A 25697-nucleotide genomic window follows, 5' to 3' on the forward strand; every position below is an offset into this window, starting at 1 on the left:
GTGGTAATTTATTACACCGCATAGAAAATTAATACAGATAAGACTGGTACGTGATCTATGCAAAGAACTCCAAAAAAAAAAAAAAAACAGGAGAAAAACAAACAGCAGAAGAAAAATGCTCACCAGAAGAATGTTGCCACGGAACAAATAGAAAATGAGAACAGATATAGCATCTTCAATTCAGCAAATCTTAATAAGGCATATTAGTACAAGAGATCAAAGCAAAGACACAAAATTTAGGGAAGATACATAAAGACAACAGAAGAAGATGAAACTACAGGAAAAACGTGAAGGAAAAATGTAAAACCATTACAGAACTGAAGATTACATTGGAAGCAGCATGAGAAACTGACACTGGGGGAAAATAGTAAGGGTTATAGAAGTCAGGTCTGATAAATGCATCAAGGAATTAAAAAAGAGTGGAGAGAAAATAATAAATATACACTAATAAATTCAACATGTGAATAAGGCCCTAAAATACAGAAACAAAATAAACAGAAAATAAAATGCTAGATATAGAAATTTAAAGACAAACTTTTCAGGATAAAAACACTTGAATCTTAACATCTGAAGTGTACACTGTATGCCAGTAAAAAGGTGAATTACTGGATGCCAGAGAAAAATAAAGAATCCTTTAAGTACCCAAGAAAAATGTAAAATCGTGTGTTAGAGAGTTGAACAATCTGAGTACAGTCAGGAAAACAGCCACTTTAATTATTCTGGCAATAAAGTGTTTAGTATAGGCAATACAGCTTTCACCAATATGAAAGTCAGGGAAGTTGCCGCAAAAAGGCAGAAAGATGGGACTCAGAAGGTCATGGAAGCAGAAACTGAAGACCTGAAGCACCAAATAAGTGATTCACAAAAGCTTTCCAAAAAATCAATGCAATTCTCAAGAATCTTTGAGAAATCTTCTACCAACTCTCTCAGTATGTGGCCACAAAGTAGATAGTTCCCCAGTTCTACCAAGAAGCCACTGTAAATCTTACATCTGCCCATGTCTCTGACTGAAACCACCTCTGGATAATAATGGCCTTTGCTTCTCTTACATCTTCCAAATTCTACTTGAGCTCCTGACACTGGCAAACTCTAACCTGAAGCTGTATGGAGAAATGAATTCTAAGAAATGTAGTTCCAATTTCAGCTCTACCATACAGAGGCAACTTTACATGGGTATGGTAATAATGCTGAGTTCATAATTAACAACACTTCATAGAAAGGAAACATTCAGGCTGGCCTCAGACTTCTCTACAACAACAGTTGTAGAGACAGTGGAGTGAAGCTTATATTGTTCTAATGAAAGAAATGTCAACCAATAATTTATGTATAGCCAAACTTATTATTCAAGAATAAGCAAATAGACAAATATATTTGAATACATTGTTAACTCATGGTATATAGTTCTCATATGCACTTACTCAATAAACTCCTAGATAACTAGACAATAGATAAGTGGTAACTTTGGTGAAGGGTAAGACAGTACACAATACTGGGCAAGTCAGCACAGCTTGACCAAGGCAAAGTCATGGAAGCTTCCTGGACACATCTAAACTCCCTGAGGGACCGAATTACTGGGCTATGGGCTGGAGGCCATGATCTTGGGGGACGTCTAGCTCAATTGGCATAACATAGTTTATAAGGAAAATGTTGTACATTCTACTTTGGTGAGTAGCATCTGAGGTCTTAAAAGCTTGTGAGTGGCCATCTAAGATACTCCATTGATTTCACACTGCCTGGAGCAAGGGAGAATGAAGAAAAATAAAGACACAAGGGAAAGATTAGTCCAAAGGACTAATTGGACCACAACTACCGCGACCTCCACCAGACTGAGTCTAGCACAACTAGATGGTGCCTGGCTACCACCACCAACTGCTCTGATGGGGATCACAATAGAGGGCCCCGGACAGAGCTGGAGGAAAATGTAGAACAAAATTCTAACTCACCAAAAAAAAAAAAAAAAAAGACTTACTGGTCTGACAAAGACTGGAGAAACCCCAAAATATGGTCACCAGGCACCCTTTTAGCTCAGTGATGAAGTCACACCTGATATTCACCCTTCAGCCAAAGATTAAAACAAAATGAGACTAAATGGGCACACCAGCCCAGGGGCAAGTATGAGAAGGCAGGAGGGGGCAGGAAAGCTGGTAATGAGGAACCCAAGGTCGAGAAGGGGAGAGTGTTGAAGTGGGGTCGGCAACCAGTGTCACAAAACAATACGTGTATTAATTGTTTAATGGGAAACTAGTTTGCTCTGTAAACCTTTGTCTGAACCGCCCCCCCAAAAAACTAAAGTACAATAAATAAAAAAAAAGAAAGGAACTGAATTAATGGCCTGAGGAAATATGCACTTAATGCCACTAATTCAGAGAGAACAATAGACATATACATAATTCCCTCAGGGCCGTGGAAGAATGGGGTCATCTACTCAATGTGAAGGAGAATACCAGAGGTGGACAAAAGACACCAAGAGCCACTCAGAATCTGGTATCTGTGACTCAGTATTCAGAGATGAAGAGGATGAAGGCCCATACTCGGGGTGAAGGACCAATGACTTCAGCAACCTAAATTGCCCCGTGATAAGCCTGGCACCTAGTGGGGTGTGCAGAAAAGACTTAACATAGTAGGCTGCTATTCTTTGAAACACTGGCTATAAGATTGGCCCTTGGCTCATGGAATTTGGATTTCTGGGGGGTTTCTACCATTCCCAGAACGGAGAGGGTGGCTCACGGTGCCTTACCCGTTTGTGCGAACAATATGCTTTACGCTGAACATCTGCTTCCCTTCTGGGCGTCTGGAAAGTTGGTATCTGCTAGGCAGAGCATGCCTCCATAGCCAAGCCCCAGTAAAAACCCAGGGCACTGAGTCTCCAGTGAGCTTTCCTGCCTAGCGACATTTCACACACGTTGTCACAGCTCATCTGCTGGGCACATTAAGCACATCCTGTGTGACTCCACTGGGAGAGGATCTTTGGAAGCTTGAGCCTTTCTTCCTCTGGACTTCATCCCATGAGCCTTTTCCCTTTGCAGGTTTTGCCCTGTAACCTTTCATTGTAATAAATCATAGCTATGAAAATAAATAAATAAACTCTCAGAGGATGCCCTTCACCAAAAAGAAGAGATGAATAGAAAAACTGGTGCATAAGAACAAATAGTAAGCAAGCAATCTTAGTAACTGATGGAATGACTAGAATAAGCCTGCTGGCTTTAGTTAGAAAACAAAATGTGAATGTAATAAATTTTGGCAACATACAAAGGATGTAATTAATAAAATTTTGAAGGAGAAGGGAGAGGTAGAAAAATACGCTTATTTATTCAAATTTTATAGCCAGGAGATAAAAGATATTATTTAAATCTGATAAATCAGACAATAAAGGTATCAGTAAATTTAAGTGTATTTAAACATTAAATCATTTGCATAAGTAAAAGAAGAATGTGACCAATGAAAATCAGTGATGGGAAGTGAAAGCAAATGCAAAGAAGAAACATACTAATTACATCATTGTTCATTCTAAGGGATCAATAAATACACATACAAAGAATAAAACAGAAAAAATACAGATCATATACTAAGATTTTTTTAAAGAAATACACATACAAAGAATAAAATAGAAGAAATACAGATCATATACTAAGAGATTTTTTTAAAGAAACAGCCCTAAAATAGAAAGCATTCATAAAATATGAAGTAAAAAATAAGACCGAGCACAAAAAGACTAAAATACCTTCAGAGATCCAACAAAAGGTCAATTTATCTCGCCTAGAGAGTGAGTTCTAAAATTTCCCCCAAGGGTAGTAGTGTTGCAAGACAAAGCCCATGGTTGCCATTGGGTTATCTATGTGTGAGAACTCATTTACTTTCCCATTCTCTTTCCCAATGGAAGCAGGAGTAGTAGTACTGACCCTCTCTATCCAGGTGGGAAGAAAATGGGAATTTAATTTCTGAAGAATGTTATGATTGTTTTGGGTTAGATAGCTAAAAATAATAAATGCCAAGCTATAAGGTTAATGTTGTTGACCAGGAAATGAAGAGCAACTAAAAGCTTCTGAAAATAAGAGGTAAAGGAGGAAAGTAAGTAAATTCAGAAGATTAATTTGGAGTGATCTGGGGTGGAAAAAAGAGATGTTGGAGCTGGAACAAACTTTAGAGGGCAGAAGTGAAGTGATGTATAAGGTGACACAGTGATTTAGTTAGTACTAGAATCCACATTTTCTCACTCCTATACAAACTTTTACACTCCTCTTTAGGAAACCAGGTGACTTTTCCTAAAGGAGAATATATTGTACTTTACAACTGGTGACTGGTTTGTGGGGGAACATCAAAGATGATTGCATGATGCCTGGGAACTAGGAGAATGGTGACACTATGGTTGGAAAGATTATCTTATACTCTAGAAAAAGAAGAAATTTTATGTAATTCTTTAAGAATTTTCTTTTTCTTTCTAGGTAATGCAGATCGTGACGAAGTCATATGTATGTATTGTTGCCCTTTATTTCTTGACTGATTTAACTTCTCTGTGTGAACTCCAGTTTTCAATTGCTTCTTTATTTACAGATTACCGATTTTGGTATCCAAGGTGGGAAGTACCCCGGCCGATTGTGTGTGATCCACTGTGCATATTTATTTTAATACTGAGACTACTGTGTTTTATCCTATGTACCATACTAGTTTTGATAGTACAGTACCGCTTTCCAAATATCTTATTGGAACAACAGATGACATTTACTCCTGATGAATCTGAAGTAGAGGAAGAAAGAAAGTTGAAGGAAGAGAAAATGAAAATGAAAGAGGTAGAAGAGAAAAAGAAAGAGGAGGAGGAAAAAGAGAAAAGGAAAATGGAGGAAGAGGAAACTGAAAAAGAAGAGGAGGAGGAGGAAGAGGAAAAGGAAGAGGAGGAAGAGGAAAAGGAAGAGGAGGAGGAGGAAAAGGCAGAAGTGGGAGAAGAAGAGGAAGAAGAGGAAGACTAGCCACTAGCATAAGCCAAAAATATAATATGAAAAAAGCAAATAATAATAATAAAACACTGACCTTTAACAAAAAAGCAAATATACAGACCACTATTGCAATAACTTTTATTCCTTTCTCTTTACCAGACCCATTCAACAAATTTAAATTGGAAAAAATAAGTAAACAAAAACCATGTATTGTGTAGTAAGTATTGTAAGCTCTTGGACACATAGAACGATAAAGATGTGATGATAGAAACACTAATCTTAAGATTTCACAATAGTATCCTGCTAAAGAAGGGAATTTCCATTTCGTAAATATGTTTGTATCTCTGGTTTAGCTATTTTGTAATGAGTTCATACACCTCTCAAGTATTAGATGAGATTATATATGTAAGGTACTTAGGACTGTTCTGGGTTCAGAACAACCATTTAATAAATATTTGTTGTTTATACTACTACTATCATAGTGGAGGATGGTGGTATTTTCCATGTGATACCAAGGCATCTAATATCATCATTTTTGTGGTGTATGTGTTTGGAATGCTTGAGGTGGTACTTGTACATCTTATTAGGAGACAAATTTATCATTTCTACTTCATGTTCAATATTTCATTAAAGCCTTGCTATAATTTTTTACTAAATGATATAATTTATTGCCACCAAGGGTTCATAAATGCCAAAAATTTGATTAGTTGTGATTGAGCAGTCTGGCTGCTTCTAAATTTAGCTGATGAAATAAAACAAATTTTTAAAAATAGTTAATTGTAGTTATTCCATATGTGCATTTACAGTTCATATAATTAGTAAGATAAATGAACAACTTGTCACTTATAATACTAATAAATGAACTGAATAAAAATACTTAGCATAGCAAAATATACCAACTGTTATTAACTCTATATTTATTAGCTCTATTCTTTTAATTGTGTCAATATTATATTAAAAGTCTGTTCTAAAATGGGGCAAGATGAGAATTATTTGAAAAAGCCCTGGAACCTCCTCTTGGGGGTTGGTAATTTGGGGGAGGCGGGGAAGTGTTGTTTTTGTGGGTTTGTTTGTTTTTTTCCTTTATTTCTTAAGTTTTGTTTTTTTTTCCCAAGAACTACACTTTAGGGAGATTAAATTTTTTTATTTCTATGAAGTCAGCCTCTTTTCTACTCAGCCTCCTAACTAAATTGTAAGTAGAGAAAAGGGCTGGATCTCTACACTGATTTTATTTATTATTATTATTACATATTTGTATACCACTTCAAAAGTGCTTTCACAAAATTATTTAATACTCAAAACCACTCTATTTTTTTTGTATTGCCTCCAGTTTTAAAATGCAAAAACTAACCTTGGATTTGTGAAGTGATTCAACCCAGGACTAAGAATAAATTCATTTCTGAATGTTCAGATGCATATCTAGAGTCTACATATTCTCCAGCTAATTTCTTGGAATATGATAACTATTGGCCAGTGGTTCTTAACTGGGGGCAGTTTTGTCCCCCTCCTCCCGTCCCCCAGGACATTTACCAATGTCTGGAGACATCGTTCATTGTCACACCTGGAGAGGTGCTGGCAGGACAGCCACCCACAGCAAAGAATTATCTGGTCCAAATTGTCAATAGTGCTGAGGTTGAGAACCTCTGTCCTAGGCATATTTCCACCCTGGACATGTATGAATTATGGATGTATTGGACATGCTATTATATTTCTTTACACTTATACTTTCCTGGAAATTGTTCTGCCTTCCTTTCCCCACCCCCCTCAGCTTTTCATATCCACATGGTTACAATTAGAGCAGTCACTTTGTTATTGTGGTTTTTCTTTTGTCACTGGATGGTTCACTGACCCCTTCTGGGCCTAATAACAGCCCTTTGGATTAGGGATCCAGATAGATATTCAAGGCGGATTCTCCTGGGGAAAAACGTCCTAGTGATATATGTATTTGTACAAGCTTTGGCTGTGCTAGGTCCTTGAGATAAGTGTGCACAGGCTTATAACCTAACTATCAATAGATTCAACAAAGACACGATCCTAGAAATTGTTCTCGATTCTGAGGATTGTGCAGTTTATAAATAGTCAAAAGACTGCATTTTAGTCAGTAAACAGATCCCAAGCTTGTATGGCTAAATGCACAAGTGAGAAGCTGACTAAGCTGAGCCGTTACCCATGGGAGCAATGTATTTTCACTGGGCTTTCTAAGGTATTGACATTTTTTTCTGCTTTTAGCTTTATAACTGAGTCCCTGACAAAAACAAGAAAAAGGCTACAAGCCCAGATTGTCCACAAATACTCAAACTTAGATATCAACAATTCAAGAAGTAGCATTTTCTAGCACAGACAATACAAGAGTGGATGAACTAGGAAGTATCTTAACTAAGGATGCTCTCAATAATTCATATCAACCCCAAAGCAGTGCAGTAAATGAAAATTAAAATGTGCCATTTAAGCCACTATTACACAAAGTTGGGAGCAACAGAGCATTAAGGGTAATTTCCATGTTAAAAGAATTGTTACAAAGTTCACATCGGAGGGCCGTTAAGACAGATCACCAATTGAACTGTTCACAAGAGATCTCTGGAGTTGTGTGTGCAGGGATAGAGATGAAAGTTGTAACTCAAATCATAAATACCCAAGTAATTTTTAAACTTTTTTTTTTTAATTCCAATCCTTATTAAGAGCAGAGATTCAGTTATATGTCTCCAAAATAAGAACATTAAATTCTAGTAATCTGTGACTCACTATACAAATGTGACTGTTAGAATTCCAGTAGGATTAATAGGCTGGATCAGTCCTGCCTCCCATGGGACTTAGGCAGATCTGGTGCTTATAGAGTCCACCTCCCGAAGGAAGGAAATCTCTATAGATAACATACTTGTCAAATTCTTTGAACATAGGCTGGGAGGAAACAGAGTGGAGAGTTTGGTCATGCTGTATTTGCTGCCTGTTATTTGGAACATTTCTCAACACTGCCTCCTCTGGTAGGGCAGGGCATATAATAAAAGATGCTAGATGAAGGAAAAGGTAAGTGGTAGTTCAGCCAAGCAACCCTATTTCAGCACTTTAAAGAACAGTGGAGAGCAAGAGAATGTGTTCTTAGCAACCTTCCTCCATATGTCTGCACCCCTTGAGGAGCAATCTTGACAGAAGACTCCAGCATTGAGGCAGCCATTCTGAGTCTGTAGCTATGAACTTGGACAAAAGGCTGTCCTGGATAGGCAATAATGAATGAGCATTGTGGATGTGGCCAGTTTGTAATGGGATAGTCGTGATTTGGAAATAGGAGTGAGAGTAGTAGGATACTTAATCAGGTTTTTTTCCACCTAAAAACCCAAGGAAAAATTTTACCTGATAAAATAGCCTGGCCATGTGCAGAAATGCCAGGCAATTAACAAGTTTAGGAATCTACAAGGTAATGAAGTTTACACCAAGTTCAAGTTCCTAAATATGGTGGGAGGGACCTGAAAGTGGCTTTCTCTGCATAAATGAGTACATTTTGTGTGTAAGCAAAATGACGTTGCTTTTGTGGGTGGTCTCTAAATCTTACATGAAAACTATAGTCTTGACATAATGTAGTACAGTGGTAATTGGCTTAGGAGCCATAAGCCAGAAAAAACAAACAACCCTGATTTTTATGAATGTTGGAAGCCAAACCTCATATCATCTGTTCTTGTCTCATGTCGATAAAATATACCTACATCACTTTTAATGGCTGCAAAAAATTTCCATTGTATGCTCTATATGCCTCATATTATTGGACATTCATATCCTTTCTAACATACTACATAAATGACAGTGACTGTGGGTTGTCCAACTAGAAATGAGATTCCCCACTACTTTAGTTTATTCCCACTTGCTGAGGGTGTCGGGGGCAGTTGCCCTGTTAATCTCCCTCTCCACACAATTCTTAGAAAGAGGGACTTACAAATGTCCAGTACTGTTAAAGTGCTAATTCTTCTACAAGTGACCAGCTGGTAGCAGGAGAAGAGCACAAGGACAGCTGGTTCTCTGAGTTTCTTCCACTCTACTCACTGGTCTTCTCTAGAACTTCCTCCATCTTCTTTTCGTTTTTGGTTGCTGCTCTGGCTGCTCTCTCCTTGGGTCCAGGACTTAAATCCAGGGCTGACTTACCCAGTAGGCACAGTAGGAAGTACCTAGGGCCCATGATACTTTTCAGGGCCCTCAAAAATGTTTTCTTTTAAAATAAAAAAAAAAATGAATACAGTAATAATGAACATATAGTAATTAATCCAGCCTGGACTGTATTTGTCTTTATACCAACACAGTCATAAAATATAATTTTTAATAATGTTTTATGGAAGAAGATGCTCACAAAGTCAGAAGTGCCTAGGGACCAGCCCTGGCGCTTAGGCTGGTGGTTTCTTCTTGTGTTTGGTGTGTAACGCTATCCCGCAAGACAGACATGAGAGAGAAAAGGGAAGGAACTAGCTTGATACTTTGAAACCAAGCCCTGCCACACACACACGTATCTGAGCATTTGTCCGTTTATTGAGATAAATTGTTAGAACCAAGATGTCTGGATAAAACAGTATACACATGTTGAAGGCATTTGTTATGCCTTACCAAAGTAACTTTGGAAAATGTTAACAATAGGAACAGTGTATGAGTACCTGCCTCTCCATCCCTTCCCCACTATAGAGTGCTATCATTCTTTTTACGCTCTGTCAATCTGACAGACTACAAATGGCAACTCCATATTTTAATTTGTGTTTTTAGTGCTAGTGAGGTTGGACTTTTTTTTCTTACGCTTATTGGCCATTTGCAGTTCTTGCATTGTTTTCCCATACATGTTTGGAGTTTTTATCATTTTCTTATTGGTATATAAGAATACTTTATATTCGAGGAATCCAATCTTACTGTCAAGGAGCCCTGGTGGTGCAAAGGTTAAGAGCTCGGCTGCTAACCGAAAGGTCAGTGGTTCAAACCCACCAGCGGATCCATGGGAGAAAAGACCTGGCAACCTGCTCCCATAAAGATTACAGCCTAGGAAACCGTGTGGGGCTGTTCTACTCTGTCACATCATTGGTTGCTATGAGTGAGAATCAACTTGATGGCACACAACAATTAACCTTACTGTCAAATGGTTGCAATATCTGTCCCCAGTTTGTCATTTGCATTTTTATTTGCCTGTAGTGCTATTTAGAATCTCTCTGTGTAGCAAGAAAAATAACCCCAGTAACCCCAGGACTATATCGTTATATCTCACAAAGAAGGATGGACAATCTGCCTTATTAGCTCCAGCCCAAATCCTAGGAAGGCCTCTGATTGGCTTGGCATGGATCATGTTCCCATACAGAGCCAATCACCATATCCAGAGAATGCAGAAAAGGATTGAGAAGAATCTGATGGCCTAATTTAGGTCATGTGCTCATTCCAGTAATTGAAGATGGAGAGACAGGGCACCATGATTGACAGCCAAACCATAGCTACATGAAGCTATGGGAAAATGCTCAGGATGCAGAAATACCACAGTTACCATAGTGAAATTGCAATAATATCACCTCAGTTTTTCCCAAACTGATAGCCAGTTGTCCTGAAATCTGTTCTTGAATAATTACTCCAAAAATAATGCTTGGGGCCCTGGCGGCTCAGTGGTTAATAACTGTAGCTGCTAACCAAAAGGTAGGCAGTTTGAATCGACCAGCTGCTCCTTGGAAACCCTATGGGGCAGTTATACTCTGTCCTGTTGAGTCGCTATGAGTCAAAATTGACTTGTTGGCAACGGGTTTCATTGTTTTTTGGTTTAAATAATGTTCAAGTACATATGCCAAAAAAACCCCACAATTTTGGCCAGATACAATTTTGGATTTGAAAATGCTGAATTTAACAAAGTTAAGCTTATTTCTTTACTATGTACCACATAAGTTCTCAGAGCCTTTGATAGGCTAAATTTGAATTAGGGATTGCTAAACTTGGTGGTGCCCTGGTGGTGAAGTGGTTAAGAGATCGGCTGCTAACCGAAAGGTATACACTTAACAGCAATGGGTTGGGGTTTTTTAGTTTTAAACCAGGTTGGGGAGCCCTAGTGGTACAGTGGTTAAGTGCTTGGCTGTTAAGCGAAAGGTCAGTGGTTTGAACCCACCAGCCACTCCATGGGAGAAAAGACCTGATGATCTGTACCCACAGAGATTTACAGCCTAGGAAACTCTATGGGGGTAGTTCTACTCTGTGCTGTATGGTCACTATGAATTGTAACTGACAGCACACAACAACAACAAACTGGGCTGGGAATTTGAATTTACTCAGTGTTGCCTCAGAAGAAAGGCCTGGGGATCTGCTTTCATAAGATTATAGCCAAGAAAATCCTGTGGAGTGCAGTTCTACTCTGAAGCACACAGGGTCATTAGAATCTACTTGAAGGCATTAAACTGGGTATAGAATATGTAGTGTTCCATGCTTACAATCATCAAGCAGTTTCTCACATATCTGCTGTGCTTTTGAGAGAACATTGGTAAAATGCTGCCATGTATTAAATTCTTAGAAACACTTGCATTCTTTTTGGACTTTCGTTTTATTCCATTGATCTGATTAGTTAAGATTGATAGTGAGATGTGGATTACATTGAGATGCTATTAACTAAGAGACCTAGGAATATCACACCCATCACACTCCACTTTCTCTCCCACCTACACCCCCACACATACTTCCCTAGCTACATGAGAATTATGGAAGGCAAAATATTTTTCTCTAAGTTGAAGAACCATAATGAGCTTGATGAAACCATACCTAAACCCATTGCCATCTTTTTTGGTTAGTAGCCAAGATCAAACCATTTGCACCACCTAAGGACCAACTAAAAACCACGTCTAAACCCATTGCCTAAAAAAAAAAAAAAAACCCATTGCCTAGCTGGCCTTTATTAGGACCTCATTAAGAGTCATGATTGAGTCAGTCCATCTCCCATAAAGTCAACTGGTTTTTCTGGCATGGCTAGCCCCCACCTGAGTCACCTTGTTAGCATAAACCATCAGGTGTGGTCTGGAGGCCTCATAAAAGATAGTCAATGGGGAATTCCTAAGCTTTTAGAGGTTATCACACAGGAACCAAGGACAAAGAAATTCTTTCAGTAGAGTTAATGTAAGGCCCACAGGTGACTTGGTTGAGGATTCTGGTATCTCTGTGACCTAACTTCTGCTAAGTTTTATTTGTATGTCTCCTACATAAGGCAGAGACTAGGTATCTCCATTGTATCTCCAGTCTGATGCAGCACCGCCCCTTCCCTCCTCTTCCTTCATGGTTAGAGTGTGGTTGAGAAGCTGTAAATAGAGAAATCTGTCTTGTGACCATGAGATAAAAAGCATGAGCAGAAAAGCCACACACTAAAGATGACAGAGCAGAAATGTAGAAAGAGCTTGAGATATTAATGACATTTCATTGCTCCTGCATCAGGCCTGGACTCCCTGTGTTTGAACTTCTTATTCTTTTAGACAACGAATCTGCTAACAGAAAAAAAAAAAAAAAAGTTGAGAATTAGAATGTCCAAAGGAAACAGCAAAGGTGCTTTTGAAACCACCATTTCCTTTTGGTTAAGTCTCAAAATTGTCGGATTATGCTGGCTACATTATTTCTTTTGCCAATTTTGTCGTTTATTCCTCTCTGAAATGTAAACATTCAGGTTATGTTCAGATGCCTAACAAATTTAAATCAGGAATGACTATATCTAGCAGCAATATTCAGTATGACATAGGTACTTCATAAACCCACACTTTTTAATTAAAAATTTACTTGCAAGTTACCTTTATCCTGTTTGGTAGTTAGGCCACTGTAAATGGATTTTTGTCCAACTAACATCCCTCCTTTCCCTTCAGAAACAACCTCAAGACAATGAAACTCAAAATGCAAAAGTTTCTGTTTAATGGACTTCTTCTCGGAGTGTAAATACTCATGCAAATATATGAAATACAATCATATTTATTGTCTTAGTTATCTAGTGCTGCTATAACAGAAATACCACAAGTGGATGGCTTAAACAAAGAGAAATTTATTCTCTCACAGCCTAGTAGGCTAAACACCCAAATTCGGGGTATCATCTGCAGGAGAAGCCTTTCTCTCTGTGTTGGCTCTGGAGGAAGGTACTTGTCATCAATCTTCCCTGGTCGGGGAGCTTCTCAGTGCAGGGATCCTGGATCGAAAGGACACCCTATTCTCCCAGTTTTTGTTTCTTGATGGTGTGAGATCCCCCTGTCTCTCTACTTGCTTCTATCTTTTATGTCTCAAAATAGGTTGATTTAAAACAAAACCTAATCTTGTAGATTGAGTCCTGCATCATTAACATAACTGCCCTTAATCCTGCCTCATTAACATTATAGAGACACATAGGAAAATCACATCAAGTGACAAAATGGTGGACAATTACGCAATACTGGAAATCATGGTTCAGCCAAGTTGACATATATATGGGGGGCACACAATTCAATCCATGACATTTATTAGTGATTTAATACATTGACATGTCTTAGTAGCTCAACACACAAAAAAAAGAAATAGAATATATTTAGTCCTAGTTTTCTTCTTCTTTGAGTTTTAAGTCAAAGTGTGTCCTCCTACATTTCCACACCTGTGAGTGAAGTTGTAAATTGTGGTCTCATCAGTGATGGATATACTCCTTATAAAAGGACCATCAGTAAAAACTCACTTGTTTCTGTGTGACTGTGTTTGGCTTTGGCTTTGTTGACTTTGATTTTAGATCTCAAATGACCTCGGATAATGACCAATGATAAACTTCCTGTTTGGTTTCTGGTCAAGCTGGCTATTTCCCAGTCCTTCTTCTCTGTCTGATTCATCGTTCCTGGCACTGACTTTGGCCTAAGCTTTTAACCCTCTTTTCAATGGCAGCCCCATGGAATCCTGACTGAGCCTGTGTACGTTGGGTTAATAAAACTGGTAATCCCCTGGCAGGACTGATCAAGGAAAAAAAAAAAAATAGAGAAAAGAAGAATTACCAACATTTGGAATAAAACAAGGGGCGCCACTAGAAAGCCTAGAGAAATTAAAAGAATAGTAAGTGAATATAATTAATAACTTTTTGGCAATAGATTCAAGAGTTGAGAGGGAATGGACAAATTCTTGAAAGATACCACTTCCAAAACCAACATGAGAATAAGTAGAAAAGCTGAATGGTTTTATGTCAAGAATTGTGAAGGGTCTAAGATTTTATGCTATTTGCAAGCTAACAAATTACCACAGCTTCAAGGATCCTGAAAGAAGATACAAGACTCCTGGGCCAGAGACGGAGGACAATATTTTACTTACAGCAATATTTGTGATTTAAAGCTTTTAAAAAAACATGCTTGTTTATTAAAATTTGTTTTTGTTAAAGATATACGTACACATAAATTAAGAAATCAAATAATTCTCTATGGCCTGTAATAAAAACATAGTTGTCCCTCGGAGCCACAGCTGACAGGTCATGGTTTACAAGCTGTTTTAGCAACGAACCTGCTAACAGAAAAAAAAAATTGAGAATTAGAATGTCCAAAGGAAACAGCAAAGGTGCTTTTGAAACCACCATTTCCTTTTGGTTGAGTAAGCCTCAAAATTGTCAGATTATGCTGGCTACATTATTTCTTTTGCCAATTTTGTCTTTTATTCCTCTCTGAAATGTAAACACTCAGGTTATGGTCAGATGCCTAACAAATTTAAATCAGGAATGACTATATCTAGTGGCAAAATTCAGTGTGATATAGGTACTTCATAAACCCAAACTTTTTAATTAAAAATTATTTAGAAGTTACCATTATCCTATTTGAGAGAATTTATAATGATTTTTAATATTTAGCCATCACAATTATCTGAAGATAACTGGTACCAGAAAAAGACTGTTTAAAACAAATCTACTTTAACCAAAAATTCAAAATAAATTGTGGAGTAAGGGATTTAAATGGGGTTTTATTTTGAAAAATGAAAGTAAAACTTTGGAAATTGAGTTCATCCCTCCTCCCCCTCATATTTAAATGCTTAAGTGAGAGTTCAATTATGGATTAATTTTTAGAAACAAAAAAGAATAAAATGAGTGTTAAGAAATTCCACAATATTTTTGGCAAAGTTATGTGGTACACAGAACAGCATATTTTTTTTCACATTTGACTTTCAAAGTAAAAAATAAAAGCATTGCCGTCGAGTTGATTCCAACTCATAGTGACCCTATAGGACAGAGTAGAACTGCCCTCCCATAGAGTTTCCAAGGAGAGCCTGGCGGATTTGAAATGCTGACCTTTTGGTTAGCCATTGAACTCTTAGCCACCACACCACCAGGGTTTCCTACTTCAACGTAAAGAGGGTCATTTAAAAAGGTACAAGAGGTCATCATCAATTTTCCAAAGAACTCCCATAATCTTTTGACATTTAAATCATTCTCATATTAAGGCCTAATGGAGCCATTATTTGTTGATTTGTTCTCCTTTAAATGCTAACTACTTTAATTATAGTCAGTTGCTTATTTGCCAGTGGTTTTCATATAAATTTCTGAAATCCTGAATCTTTTGTAAGAATTGCAGTTTTACTTTGCAGTTGACTTATTACATTTGTATTGTATTGTTGGATGTTGACACTACTGCAAAATTAGCAAAAACCCTACCAAGATGTTGACTCTTCCTACAAGGATTAAGAATTAATGATAGGAGACAGGAATGTTTGAGTAGAAAGTCATTATATAAGTTTATTAGTGAGTTTTGTGTGTGTGTGTGTGCTTTGACTTCTTTTGCTACCCTATGCTACCTTGTAACTTTGAGGACTTGAATATGAATATTGGATAATGAGAATGATTATATTATAGTTGTTATCCAAGTGTGTGTTAGGACAGAATTCTATAGAATTTTCTGATATTAGGTTGGGGTGTCGTCATCTACTTCTTTCTAATTTTAAGCTCATATAGATAAGAAACTTGAATTTCAAAATGATTTGGAGGATCAAACAAATAGGATCTTCTTTTAAATATAAGATTATACACACAGTTTATAGCTGAAAAATCTTCCTAAATTGTTACCAGCCCATATTAGTCACAATATTCATACTGATCATGAATTATTTATTTAGACATCACTGTCTTAAACATACATTAGCCACAATGTAATTTTAAATTTTCTAGTACCCACACTAAAAAAATAAAAACAAACAGGTAAAATTAATCAGGGTAATATAATTTATTTAATTCAATATATCTAGAATACTATTATTTCAACAGGAAATTAATTTTTTTAAATATTAATGCGATAGTTTACATTCTTTTTGCATTACTAAGTCTTTGAAACTTGGTGTGTGTTTTACACTTGCAGCACATCTCAATTTAGACTAGCCACATTTCAGTGCTCAGTAGCCACATGGGGCTGGTGGCTACAGTATTAGACAGGAAGTGCCTGGGCTCTAGAGCATGTCTGCTACAATATTCAAGTAAGCTTCTGTTTACTTAATATGACTTGAGGTGGGGAAGTCTCCTGAATCAGAGTGACAGACAGTAGAGAGATGACATAATAATGAAGACAGCCTACACTTGCCTCACAGTTTAGTGGAAAAGAAAGACATGTATGAAAAAGAAGTAACGGAGCACAGAGGAAAGGCATTGCCTAGGGATTCAGAAAATGCATCACAGAAAAGGTAACATTTGAATTAGGCCTTAAAGGTTGAGTAGAACTCGACAGAGAATGAAGGGAGAAAAGGGCAGTCTGGTTAGCAGGAACAAAGGCACTGAATCATGGAAGAGCTTGGCATTTGGGGTTTGCTGAAAAGCTAAATGTAGCTGAACTACAGGGGATCAGGGGTCCAGGTTGGCTAGGTGGCCTAAGGACTGCAGAAAAGTTTGGATCAACTACTGTTCAAAATTAAAAAAAAAAAAGGGGGGGGGGAGATCTGATTTAAAGTGTCGCCAAGCAACAGCAAATTTTGGGATGTCCTTCAGCGCGGTTTTTCCAGTTTCGTATAGTTCTATTTAGTAGAAGATGTCCATGGGTGGTGCAAAGAGTTAACTCGCTCAGTTGCTAACCAAAAGGTTGGAGGTTTGCATGCACCCAGACTGCCTCAGAAAAAAGGTCTGGTGATCTACTTCCAAAAATCAGCCATGGAAATCACTATAGAGCATAGTTTTACTCTAAAATATATGGGGTGGCCATGAGTTGAAAGTGACTCGACAACAACTGGTTTTGGTACTTAGTAGAAACTAAGGTAACAAATTTTTTTGATCAATGATTGGCTGAGCTAATTCATAGGAATGTAATGAGAGTGAGACTACTGAAGATACTGGTAGAACATGGTTGTGATTAGTGATTATTGGTGCCAGCTATAGAAAAAAAAAAGTTGGGGTGGACTGAGAGAATAAGTAGATATAAGAAGCCTGTGAGGGGGCCAAGATGGCTGACTAGGTAGAAGCTACCTCGGATCCCTCTTGCAACAAAGACTCGGAAAAACAAGTGAATCGATTACATACATGACAATCTACGAACTCTGGCCATCAAACACAGATCTAAAGAGTTGACCTGAGTGACAGAGACTGAGAACGAGCAACCACGGGGAAGCAAGGACTGCTTTTGGAGCCTGGAGCCAGCGTCCCAATCAGAAAACCTTGGTGCCGGGCTTTGGACGGGGCGCAGGGGAGCTGAGCACGGCATCCTGAGATGGCACAAACATGGGATGCAGCCCTAGCCCCCAGAAGTGACCTCAGGGGAAGCCAAGCCAGTGCACGCAGGCAGCAGCACAGCGACACGGCTAACAGGAGGAGAAGTCACAGGGAGGCAGCAACTGATTTTGGAGCCTGGAGTGCAGCGTCCCAGCCGGGGAACCTTGGCGCTGGGCTTTGGACTGGGAGTGGAGGAACTGACCCCGGCTTCTGAGACAGCACAAGCACAGGACGCGGTCCTGACCCTCGGGGGCAGTCTCAACCCAGCCAATGCACACAGGCTACACACACCTCGGGAATCTCAGATAAAACAGTCATCACCAAGCAAGATAAGTAACTTTGTCTGTATTCTGGGGTGCTTCTCTCTCCTATCTATCTGATCCCTCCCCTCCCCTTCCCAGGTGGCTTCATTAACATTGGAATTTCCTGAGCCAGAGAGTGAAGTGCTCTGCGGTTTTTGTTTTTGTTTTTGGTCTTTTCCTAACCCATTCTCCTGGCCTGAGAGAAGCAGCTACAAAAAACCCAGGGACCAAAAATCCTTCCCTGACTTCCTGAAATTGGACTAAAAATACAGAACCAGCTCCATCCAAGCATATGAGATCCACAGTCTTGGGCTTTCATCACCATAGGGAACAAGGTGGCTATTATAATGCAAAGGCAATTCTGATAGGGATCTGACTGTAATTGTTTTAGCAGATTACTGGAAAGACAAGTTTACCAGGTCTGATATCTCTGCATATTAAACAGAGCCCTCACTGACCAACAACGGGGAACTGAGGGCTGAAGCTCCCCCCAGATCACCTAGCCTCGTGCCTTAGGGGTCTGAGGATGGTGATACCTACCTATCTGTAGAGGTACATGCATTGGGTGCCTAAGGTACAGCTGCAGAGACCACCCACCAAAGTGCTTTAGGAATAGAGACACACCTACCTCACTGGCACTTGGGGGAAGCCTGTCAGCATCCTGCCCCCCTTGGAGTGTGACCCCCTGCTGCTACTAGAATCTGGTGCATACAACTATCACCACTGCTCCACTAGGTGGATAGGTGACAGTCTGCACCACACACCTGGTGACCCAAAATCAGATTCTACTCAAGAATAGTGAATGGACTCTTAGGCTTATATATCTGGTAACAGCCCAAACCAGCTGGTAATAGGACATAAGTGATTCAAGGGCTACAACAATCAAGACAGCACAATCTAGTAGCCCATCTACATATATTGAAAGAAAACAAGATAAGACTTAGTGAGCAAATATAAAATAAATCATTACAATATCTTATAGATGGCTCGGAGACAGCAGTCGATATCAAACCACATAAAGAAGCAGACCATGATTGCTTCTACAACTCCCCAAACAAAAGAATCAAAATCTTTCCCAAATGAAGATATAATCCTGGAATTGCCAGATGCAGAATATTAAAAACTAATTTACAGAATGTTTCAAGACATGAGGGATGACCTCAGAAATGAAATAAGGCAATCTACACAAAAAGCCAAGGAACACACTGATAAAGCAGTTGAAGAAATCAAAAAATTATTCAAGAACATAGTGGAAAGATTAATAAGTTGCAGGAATCCATAGAGAGACAGCATTCAGAAATCCAAAAGATTAACAGTAAAATTACAGAATTAGACAACTCAATAGGAAGTCAGAGGAGCAGAATCAAACAATTGGAATGCAGAGTGGGGGAGCTGGAGGACAAGGGAATTGACACCAATAAAGCTGAAAAAAAATCAGATAAAAGATAGAACTGCCATGTGGAGAGGAAAAGAAGGTGATACAAGGACAATACAAGTTAGGTTTTTGCGTAGAAAAATAGGGGTAAATATTAAGGTAACCACAAAGAGGTATAACAACTCCATAACTCAAAATAAAAACCAAGAAAAACATAACTCAGTAAACATAAATTCAACTACTATGAAAATGAGGAACACACAATTTACAAAGAAAAACAGCACAAAAAAGTAACTGGAAAAATGAAATTGTCAACAACACACACAAAAAGGCATCAAAATGGCAGCACTAAACACATAAAAAAAAAGAAAGAAAAAAAAACATATCTATAATTACGCTGAATGTAAATGGACTAAATGCACCAATACAGAGACAGAGAGTCTCAGACTGGATAAAGAAACACGATCCGTCTATATGCTGCCTACAAGAGACACACCTTGGACTTAGAGACACAAACAAACTAAAACACAAAGGATGGAAAAAAATATATCAAGCAAAAAAGAGCAGGAGTAACAATATTAATTTCTGACAAAATAGACTTTAAATCCACCACAAAGGATAAAGAAGGACATTACATAATGATTAAAGGGACAATTGACCAGGAAGATATAACCATATTAAATATTTATGCACCCAGTGACAGGGCTGCAAGATACATAAAACAAACTTTAACAGAAGTGAAAAATGAGATAGACACCTCCACAATTATAGTAGGAGACTTCAACACACCACTTTCGGAGAAGGACAGGACTTCCAGTAAGAAGCTCAATAGAGACACGGAAGATTTAATTGCTACAATCAACCAACTTGACCTCATAGACTTATACAGAACACTCCACCCAACAACTACAAAGTATACTTTTTTTTCTAGCGCACATGGAACATTCTCTAGAATAGACCACATATTAGGTCATAAAACAATCCTTTGCAGAATCCAAAACATCAAAATATTACAAAGCATCTTCTCAGACCAGAAGGCCATAAAAGTGGAAATCAATGACAGAAAAATCAGGGAAAAGAAATCAAATACTTGGAAACTGAACAATACCCTGCTCAAAAAAGACTGGGTTATAGAAGATATTAAGGAGGGAATAAAGAAATTCATAAAATGCAATGAGAATGAAAACACTTCCTATCAAAACCTCTGGGACACAGCAAAAGCAGTGCTCAGAGGTCAATTTATATCAATAAATGCACACATACAAAAAGAAGAAAGAGCCAAAATCAGAGAACTGTCCCTACAACTTGAACAAATAGAAAGTGAGCAACAAAAGAATCCATCAGGCACCAGAAGAAAACAAATAATAAAAATTAGAGCTGACCAGTGTCAGTTAATTGGGGAAAAGATAGTCTTTTTAACAAATTGTGCTGGCATAACTGGATATCCATTTGCAAAAAAATGAAACAGGACCCATACCTCACACCATGCACAAAAACTAACTCCACGTGGATCAAAGACCTAAACATAAAGACTAAAACGATAAAGATCATGGAAGAAAAAATAGGGACAACCTTAGGAGCCCTAATACAAGGCATAAACAGAATATAAAACATTACCAAAAATGACAAAGAGAAACCAGATAACTGGGAGCTCCTAAAAATCAAACACCTATGCTCATCTAAAGACTTCACCAAAAGAGTAAAAAGACCACCTACAGACTGGGAAAGAATTTTCAGCTATGACATCTCTGACCAGCGCCTGATCTCTAAAATCTATATGATTCTGTCAAAACTCAGCCACAAAAAGACAAACAACCCAATCAAGAAGTGGGCAAAGGATATGAACACGCACTTCACTAAAGAAGATACTCAGGCAGCTAACAGATACATGAGAAAATGCTCTCGATCATTAGCCATTAGAGAAATGCAAATTAAAACTACGATGAGATTCCATCTCACTCCAACAAGGCTGGCATTAATCCAAAAAACACAAAATAATAAATGTTGGAGAGGCTGCGAAGAGATTGGAACTCTTATACACTGCTGGTGGAAATGTAAAATGATAGAACCACTTTGGAAATCTATCTAGCGTTATCTTAAACAGTTAGAAATAGAACTACCATACAACCCAGAAATCCCACTCCTCGGAATATACCCTAGAGAAATAAGAGCCTTCACACAAACAGATATATGCACACCCATGTTTATTGCAGCTCTGTTTACAATAGCAAAAAGCTGGAAGCAACCAAGGTGTCCATCAATGGATGAATGGATAAATAAATTGTGGTATATTCACACAATGGAATACTACACATCGATAAAGAACAGTGACGAATCTGTGAAACATTTCATAACATGGAGGAACCTGGAAGGCATTATGCTGAGCGAAATGAGTCAGAGGCAAAAGGACAAATATTGTATAAGACCACTATTATAAGATCTTGAGAAATAGTATAAACTGAGAAGAACAGATACTTTTGTGGTTACGAGGGGGGAGGGAGGGAGGGTGGGAGAGGGTTTTTTACTAATTAGTTAGTCGATAAGAACTGTTTTAGGTGAAGGGAAGGACAATACTCAGTACGTGGAAGGTCAGCTCAATTGGACTGGACCAAAAGCAAAGAAGTTTCCAGGATAAACTGATTGCTTCAAAGGTCAGCGGAGCAACAGCGGGGGTTTGGGGACCATGGTTTAAGGGACTTCTAAGTCAATTGGCAAAATAATTCTATTATGAAAACATTCTGCATCCCACTTTGAAGTGTGGTGTCTGGGGTCTTAAATGCTAACAAGCGGCCATCTAAGAGGCATCAATCGGTCTCAACCCACCTGGATCAAAGGAGAATGAAGAACATCAAGGTCACACGATAACTGTGAGCCCAAGAGACAGAAAGGGCCACGTGAACCAGAGACTTACATCATCCTGAGACCAGAAGAACGAGATGGTGCCCGGCCACAACAGATGACTGCCCTGACAGGGAGCACAACAGAGAACCCCTGAGGGAGCAGGAGAACAGTGGGATGCAGACCCCAAATTCTCATAAAAAGACCAGACTTAATGGTCTGACTGAGACTAGAGGAATCCTGGAGGTCATGGTCCCCAAACCTTCTGTTGGCCCAGGAGAGGAATCATTCCCGAAGACAACTCATCAGACAGGGAAGGGACTGGACAATGGATTGGAGAGAGATGCTGATGAAGAGTGAGCTACTTGTATCAGGTGGACACTTGAGACTGTGTTGGCGTCTCCTGTCTGGAGGGGAGATGGGAGGGTAGAGAGGGTTAGAAACTGGCAAAACCATCACTAAAGGAGAGACTGGAAGGAGGGAGCAGGCTGACTCATTAGGGATAGAGTAAGTGGGAGTATGGAGTAAGGTGTATATAAGCTTATATGTGACAGACTGACTTGATTTGTAAACTTTCACTTAAAGCACAATAAAAATTATTAAAAAAAAAAAAAGGCATACAGAAATAAAAGAAGAAGAAGCCTGTGAGTCACAATAAATACAGAGAGCAGATTTTGTAGCAAGGAGAGTGCCAGAGATGTGAGAGAGTAGGAGACTGTGGCCAGAATAGGACCTTGGAAATAGAGCAATTGCAGTTGGTAAAGCCCAGAATAAGTCCATGTGAGTGATCTGTTAAAATCAACAGACTAGAGTTGGTTTAAAAAGTTTGTAGACAGAGAGATAATTCAAATAGATACAGAGATTATATAGGCTGAGGCTCAAGTCTTCAGGGGTTGTAGGAGACGTCCAAGGATGATGATGGTAAGAATGGAATTTGGTACAAATGAATGTCATGTCCCTGAAAGAAGGTCATTGAGGGAAGGCTCTGTAGCAATTGTCCTGAAGCTGGAGTGGGAATCTGGGAGAGTTGTGGTCCTACCACGAAGATACAGTGAGTGAGAGTAAGTGAGTGCCTTCAACCTAAGCACTTTTCAAGGGATAGGATGTTCTCAGGGCAAAGCAAGATAGCATGGGCTAAACAGTCATTCTCATACTTTTGTGGTACCTCAAAAACGTTGGGGAAAACCAATGAAAAACCCTAGTAAGTTGTTACGGTGGGGACATTCTAATACACACCAGTGTTTGTGAGCCATTGGTGTAAAGGTGAGAGACTGCCCTAGATCTAATTGCACTTCTTTCACTTTACTAACTGTATGAACTGGAACAATTTAACTTGAAATAACTCTGGCCCTCAGTTTCCTCCTCGAAAATGTGGCTATAAATACTTTACCAGAATTTTAAGGGAGTAAACACTGATTGAGAACTTTCCTTGTCAAAAATGTGGCTATAAATACTTTACCAGAATTTTAAGGAAGTAAACACTGATTGAGAACTTGTAGCACAGGGCTGGTGAATGGACCGCAGTGAACTGGCAGGAGTTAGTTGTCCTCTTTGAGTAAGTAGAACAGTACTACATGCAACTATTAAACTTCTCCAGTTTGGGGCAGGGCGAAAGCTAAAGGGCAGAAGATGAAGGCATGTTGCTGTGGTAACTGCATATCCGTTCTCACAGTTCCTCCCCACAAGAGCTGCTTTTCCTGCATGCAACTTACAGTTAGTACAAAGATCAGCTACCGAGAGGCTGGTAGTGTAACTGCTGAAGCATGGTAGACGTTGTCTGAGGTCACCCTAGCAGAAAGGCCCTGAAGACACTTGATGGCATGCAGAGAGAGCTTCCACTCTACCTTACACAAATTGAAACAGCATTACTCTACAGAGAAACAGAAACGAGAGCACCAGGCAGATTTTTATGATGAAATTGTGTTAACTTATATTTGGACCACAAAGCCATTACTTATCAAATTAGGAAATGCAACAAGAGTATGTAAACCCTCAATGAATGGCTTCCTCAGAAACATATGTATGCTAATGAAAGTTTTAAAAATATTTATAAAAAGACAAATACCACCATGTTTAAGAATTTAGAAATGCGTGTCACTCAGCTATCCCCTTAACATTATCTTCAGATCCATTGTTTAAAAAGTAACTAAAAACGAGTTGTCATAAAGTCAGTTCTGACTCATGGTGACCCCACATGTCAGAATAGAGCTGTACTCCATAGGGCTTTTTTGTTTTAATAATATTTTATTGTGTTTTCAGTGAAGGCTTACACAGCTATTTAGGTTTTCCATTCAACAATTTCTACACAAGTTGTTCAGAGACATTGATTACATTTTTCACAACGTGTGGACATCCTCATAATTTCTGTTCTGGTGGTTCTATTTCCATTAATCTAGTTTCCCTGCCCCCTTACATTCTCATCTTTGTTTTAAAGTAATTGCTGACTATTTGGTCTCATATGGGTGATTTTTTTTTTTTTAAAGAGCACGGTCTTTATGGGTCATAGTCATTAGTTTTGGAGACAATTTGTTATTTAGCTACAAGGTGACCTCAGGGGTTAGTTTTGGTTTAAGGTTTGAAGAATAGCTCAGGGCAGTATTCTCAGGGAGTCCTCTAGTCTCTGCCAGTCCAATAGGTGTGTGTGTGTGGGGGGGGGTGTGTGTGTGTATATTTGTTTTGTTTTTTAGGAATTTAAAGTTCTGTTCCACATATTTTCTCCCATTCTATCAGGTCCATCTATTCTGTCCCTTTAGAATAATCAGTAGTGGTAGCCAGGCACCATCTAGTTCTTCTGATCTCAGGGTAGATGAGGCTGTGGTTCATGTAGACTGTTCCTGTAGACTAGTTTTTCTTTGAATCTATAGTTTCCTTCTTTCTCTTTTGCTTCAAATGAGTAGAGACCAATAGTTGTATCTTAGATGGCCACTCACAAGCTTTTGATAGCCCAGATACTACTCACCAAACTAGAATGTAGAACATAACTTTAGGAACTGTATTATGCCAATAGACCAAGATATCCCACAAGACTATGGTCCTAATTCTTCAAACCCTGAAATCCCGTGAGGTATTTGGTTATGTCTAAGACATAGCTGTAACTGTGCATCCTATGTGCTTTATTATATATATGAATATATGCGCATACGTCTGTAGAGTTTTTAATGGCTTGTTTATGAAAGTAGATCACCAGGCTTTTCTTCTAGGGCACCTCCGGGTGGACTTGAACCTCTAACCTTTCAGTTAGTAGCAAGTTAACCGTTCACACCATCTAAACCAAAAAACTAAACCAAACCCATTGGCATTGAATCAATTCTGACTCATAATGACCTAATAAGACAGAGTAGAATTACCCCATAGAGTTTCCAAGGAGTGGCTGGTGGATTCGAACTGCCGATATTTTGTTTAGCAACTGTAGCTCTTAACCACCAGGGCTCCTTTGCACCACCTAGGGACTCCAAAAAGTGACTACTCTGTTTCATTTAGAGCAGAATTTACTTCAGGACTTGTGGGTTTGGCTATTTCTCTTATACCACATACCAAGTCAAAAGTATAATGTAGAAGTTCCCCTGTGACTTCCTCCTTGGGCAAACTGTGCCTCAGCGTCATTTAAAATTAGGAAGTGATGA

The 25697-nt window shown here is 38.7% G+C and overlaps 2 protein-coding genes across 3 annotated transcripts in view; both read left to right on the forward strand.

Annotated features, from left to right (window-relative positions):
* Positions 1-15855, forward strand: part of GLIPR1L2 (GLIPR1 like 2) — a 68464-nt gene extending 52609 nt beyond the window's left edge. Inside the window, 2 exon segments of the mRNA XM_049883922.1 lie at positions 4443-4469; positions 4552-15855. Of these exon segments, the coding sequence (XP_049739879.1) occupies positions 4443-4469; positions 4552-4964 (440 nt within the window). The 3' untranslated portion in view covers positions 4965-15855.
* Positions 1-25697, forward strand: part of GLIPR1 (GLI pathogenesis related 1) — a 113772-nt gene that overhangs the window by 52478 nt on the left and 35597 nt on the right. The window contains exon 2 of one of the 2 annotated variants that reach the window (XM_049883920.1): positions 4443-4469. The exons of the other annotated variant lie outside the window; for it this stretch is intronic. The gene's annotated coding sequence lies outside the window, so the exon portion shown is untranslated. The remainder of the gene's footprint in view (positions 1-4442; positions 4470-25697) is intronic. 2 annotated transcript variants of the gene reach the window in all.

This window comes from Elephas maximus, chromosome 4 (assembly GCF_024166365.1).
Source record: "Elephas maximus indicus isolate mEleMax1 chromosome 4, mEleMax1 primary haplotype, whole genome shotgun sequence".
Taxonomy (NCBI): Eukaryota; Metazoa; Chordata; class Mammalia; order Proboscidea; family Elephantidae; genus Elephas; species Elephas maximus.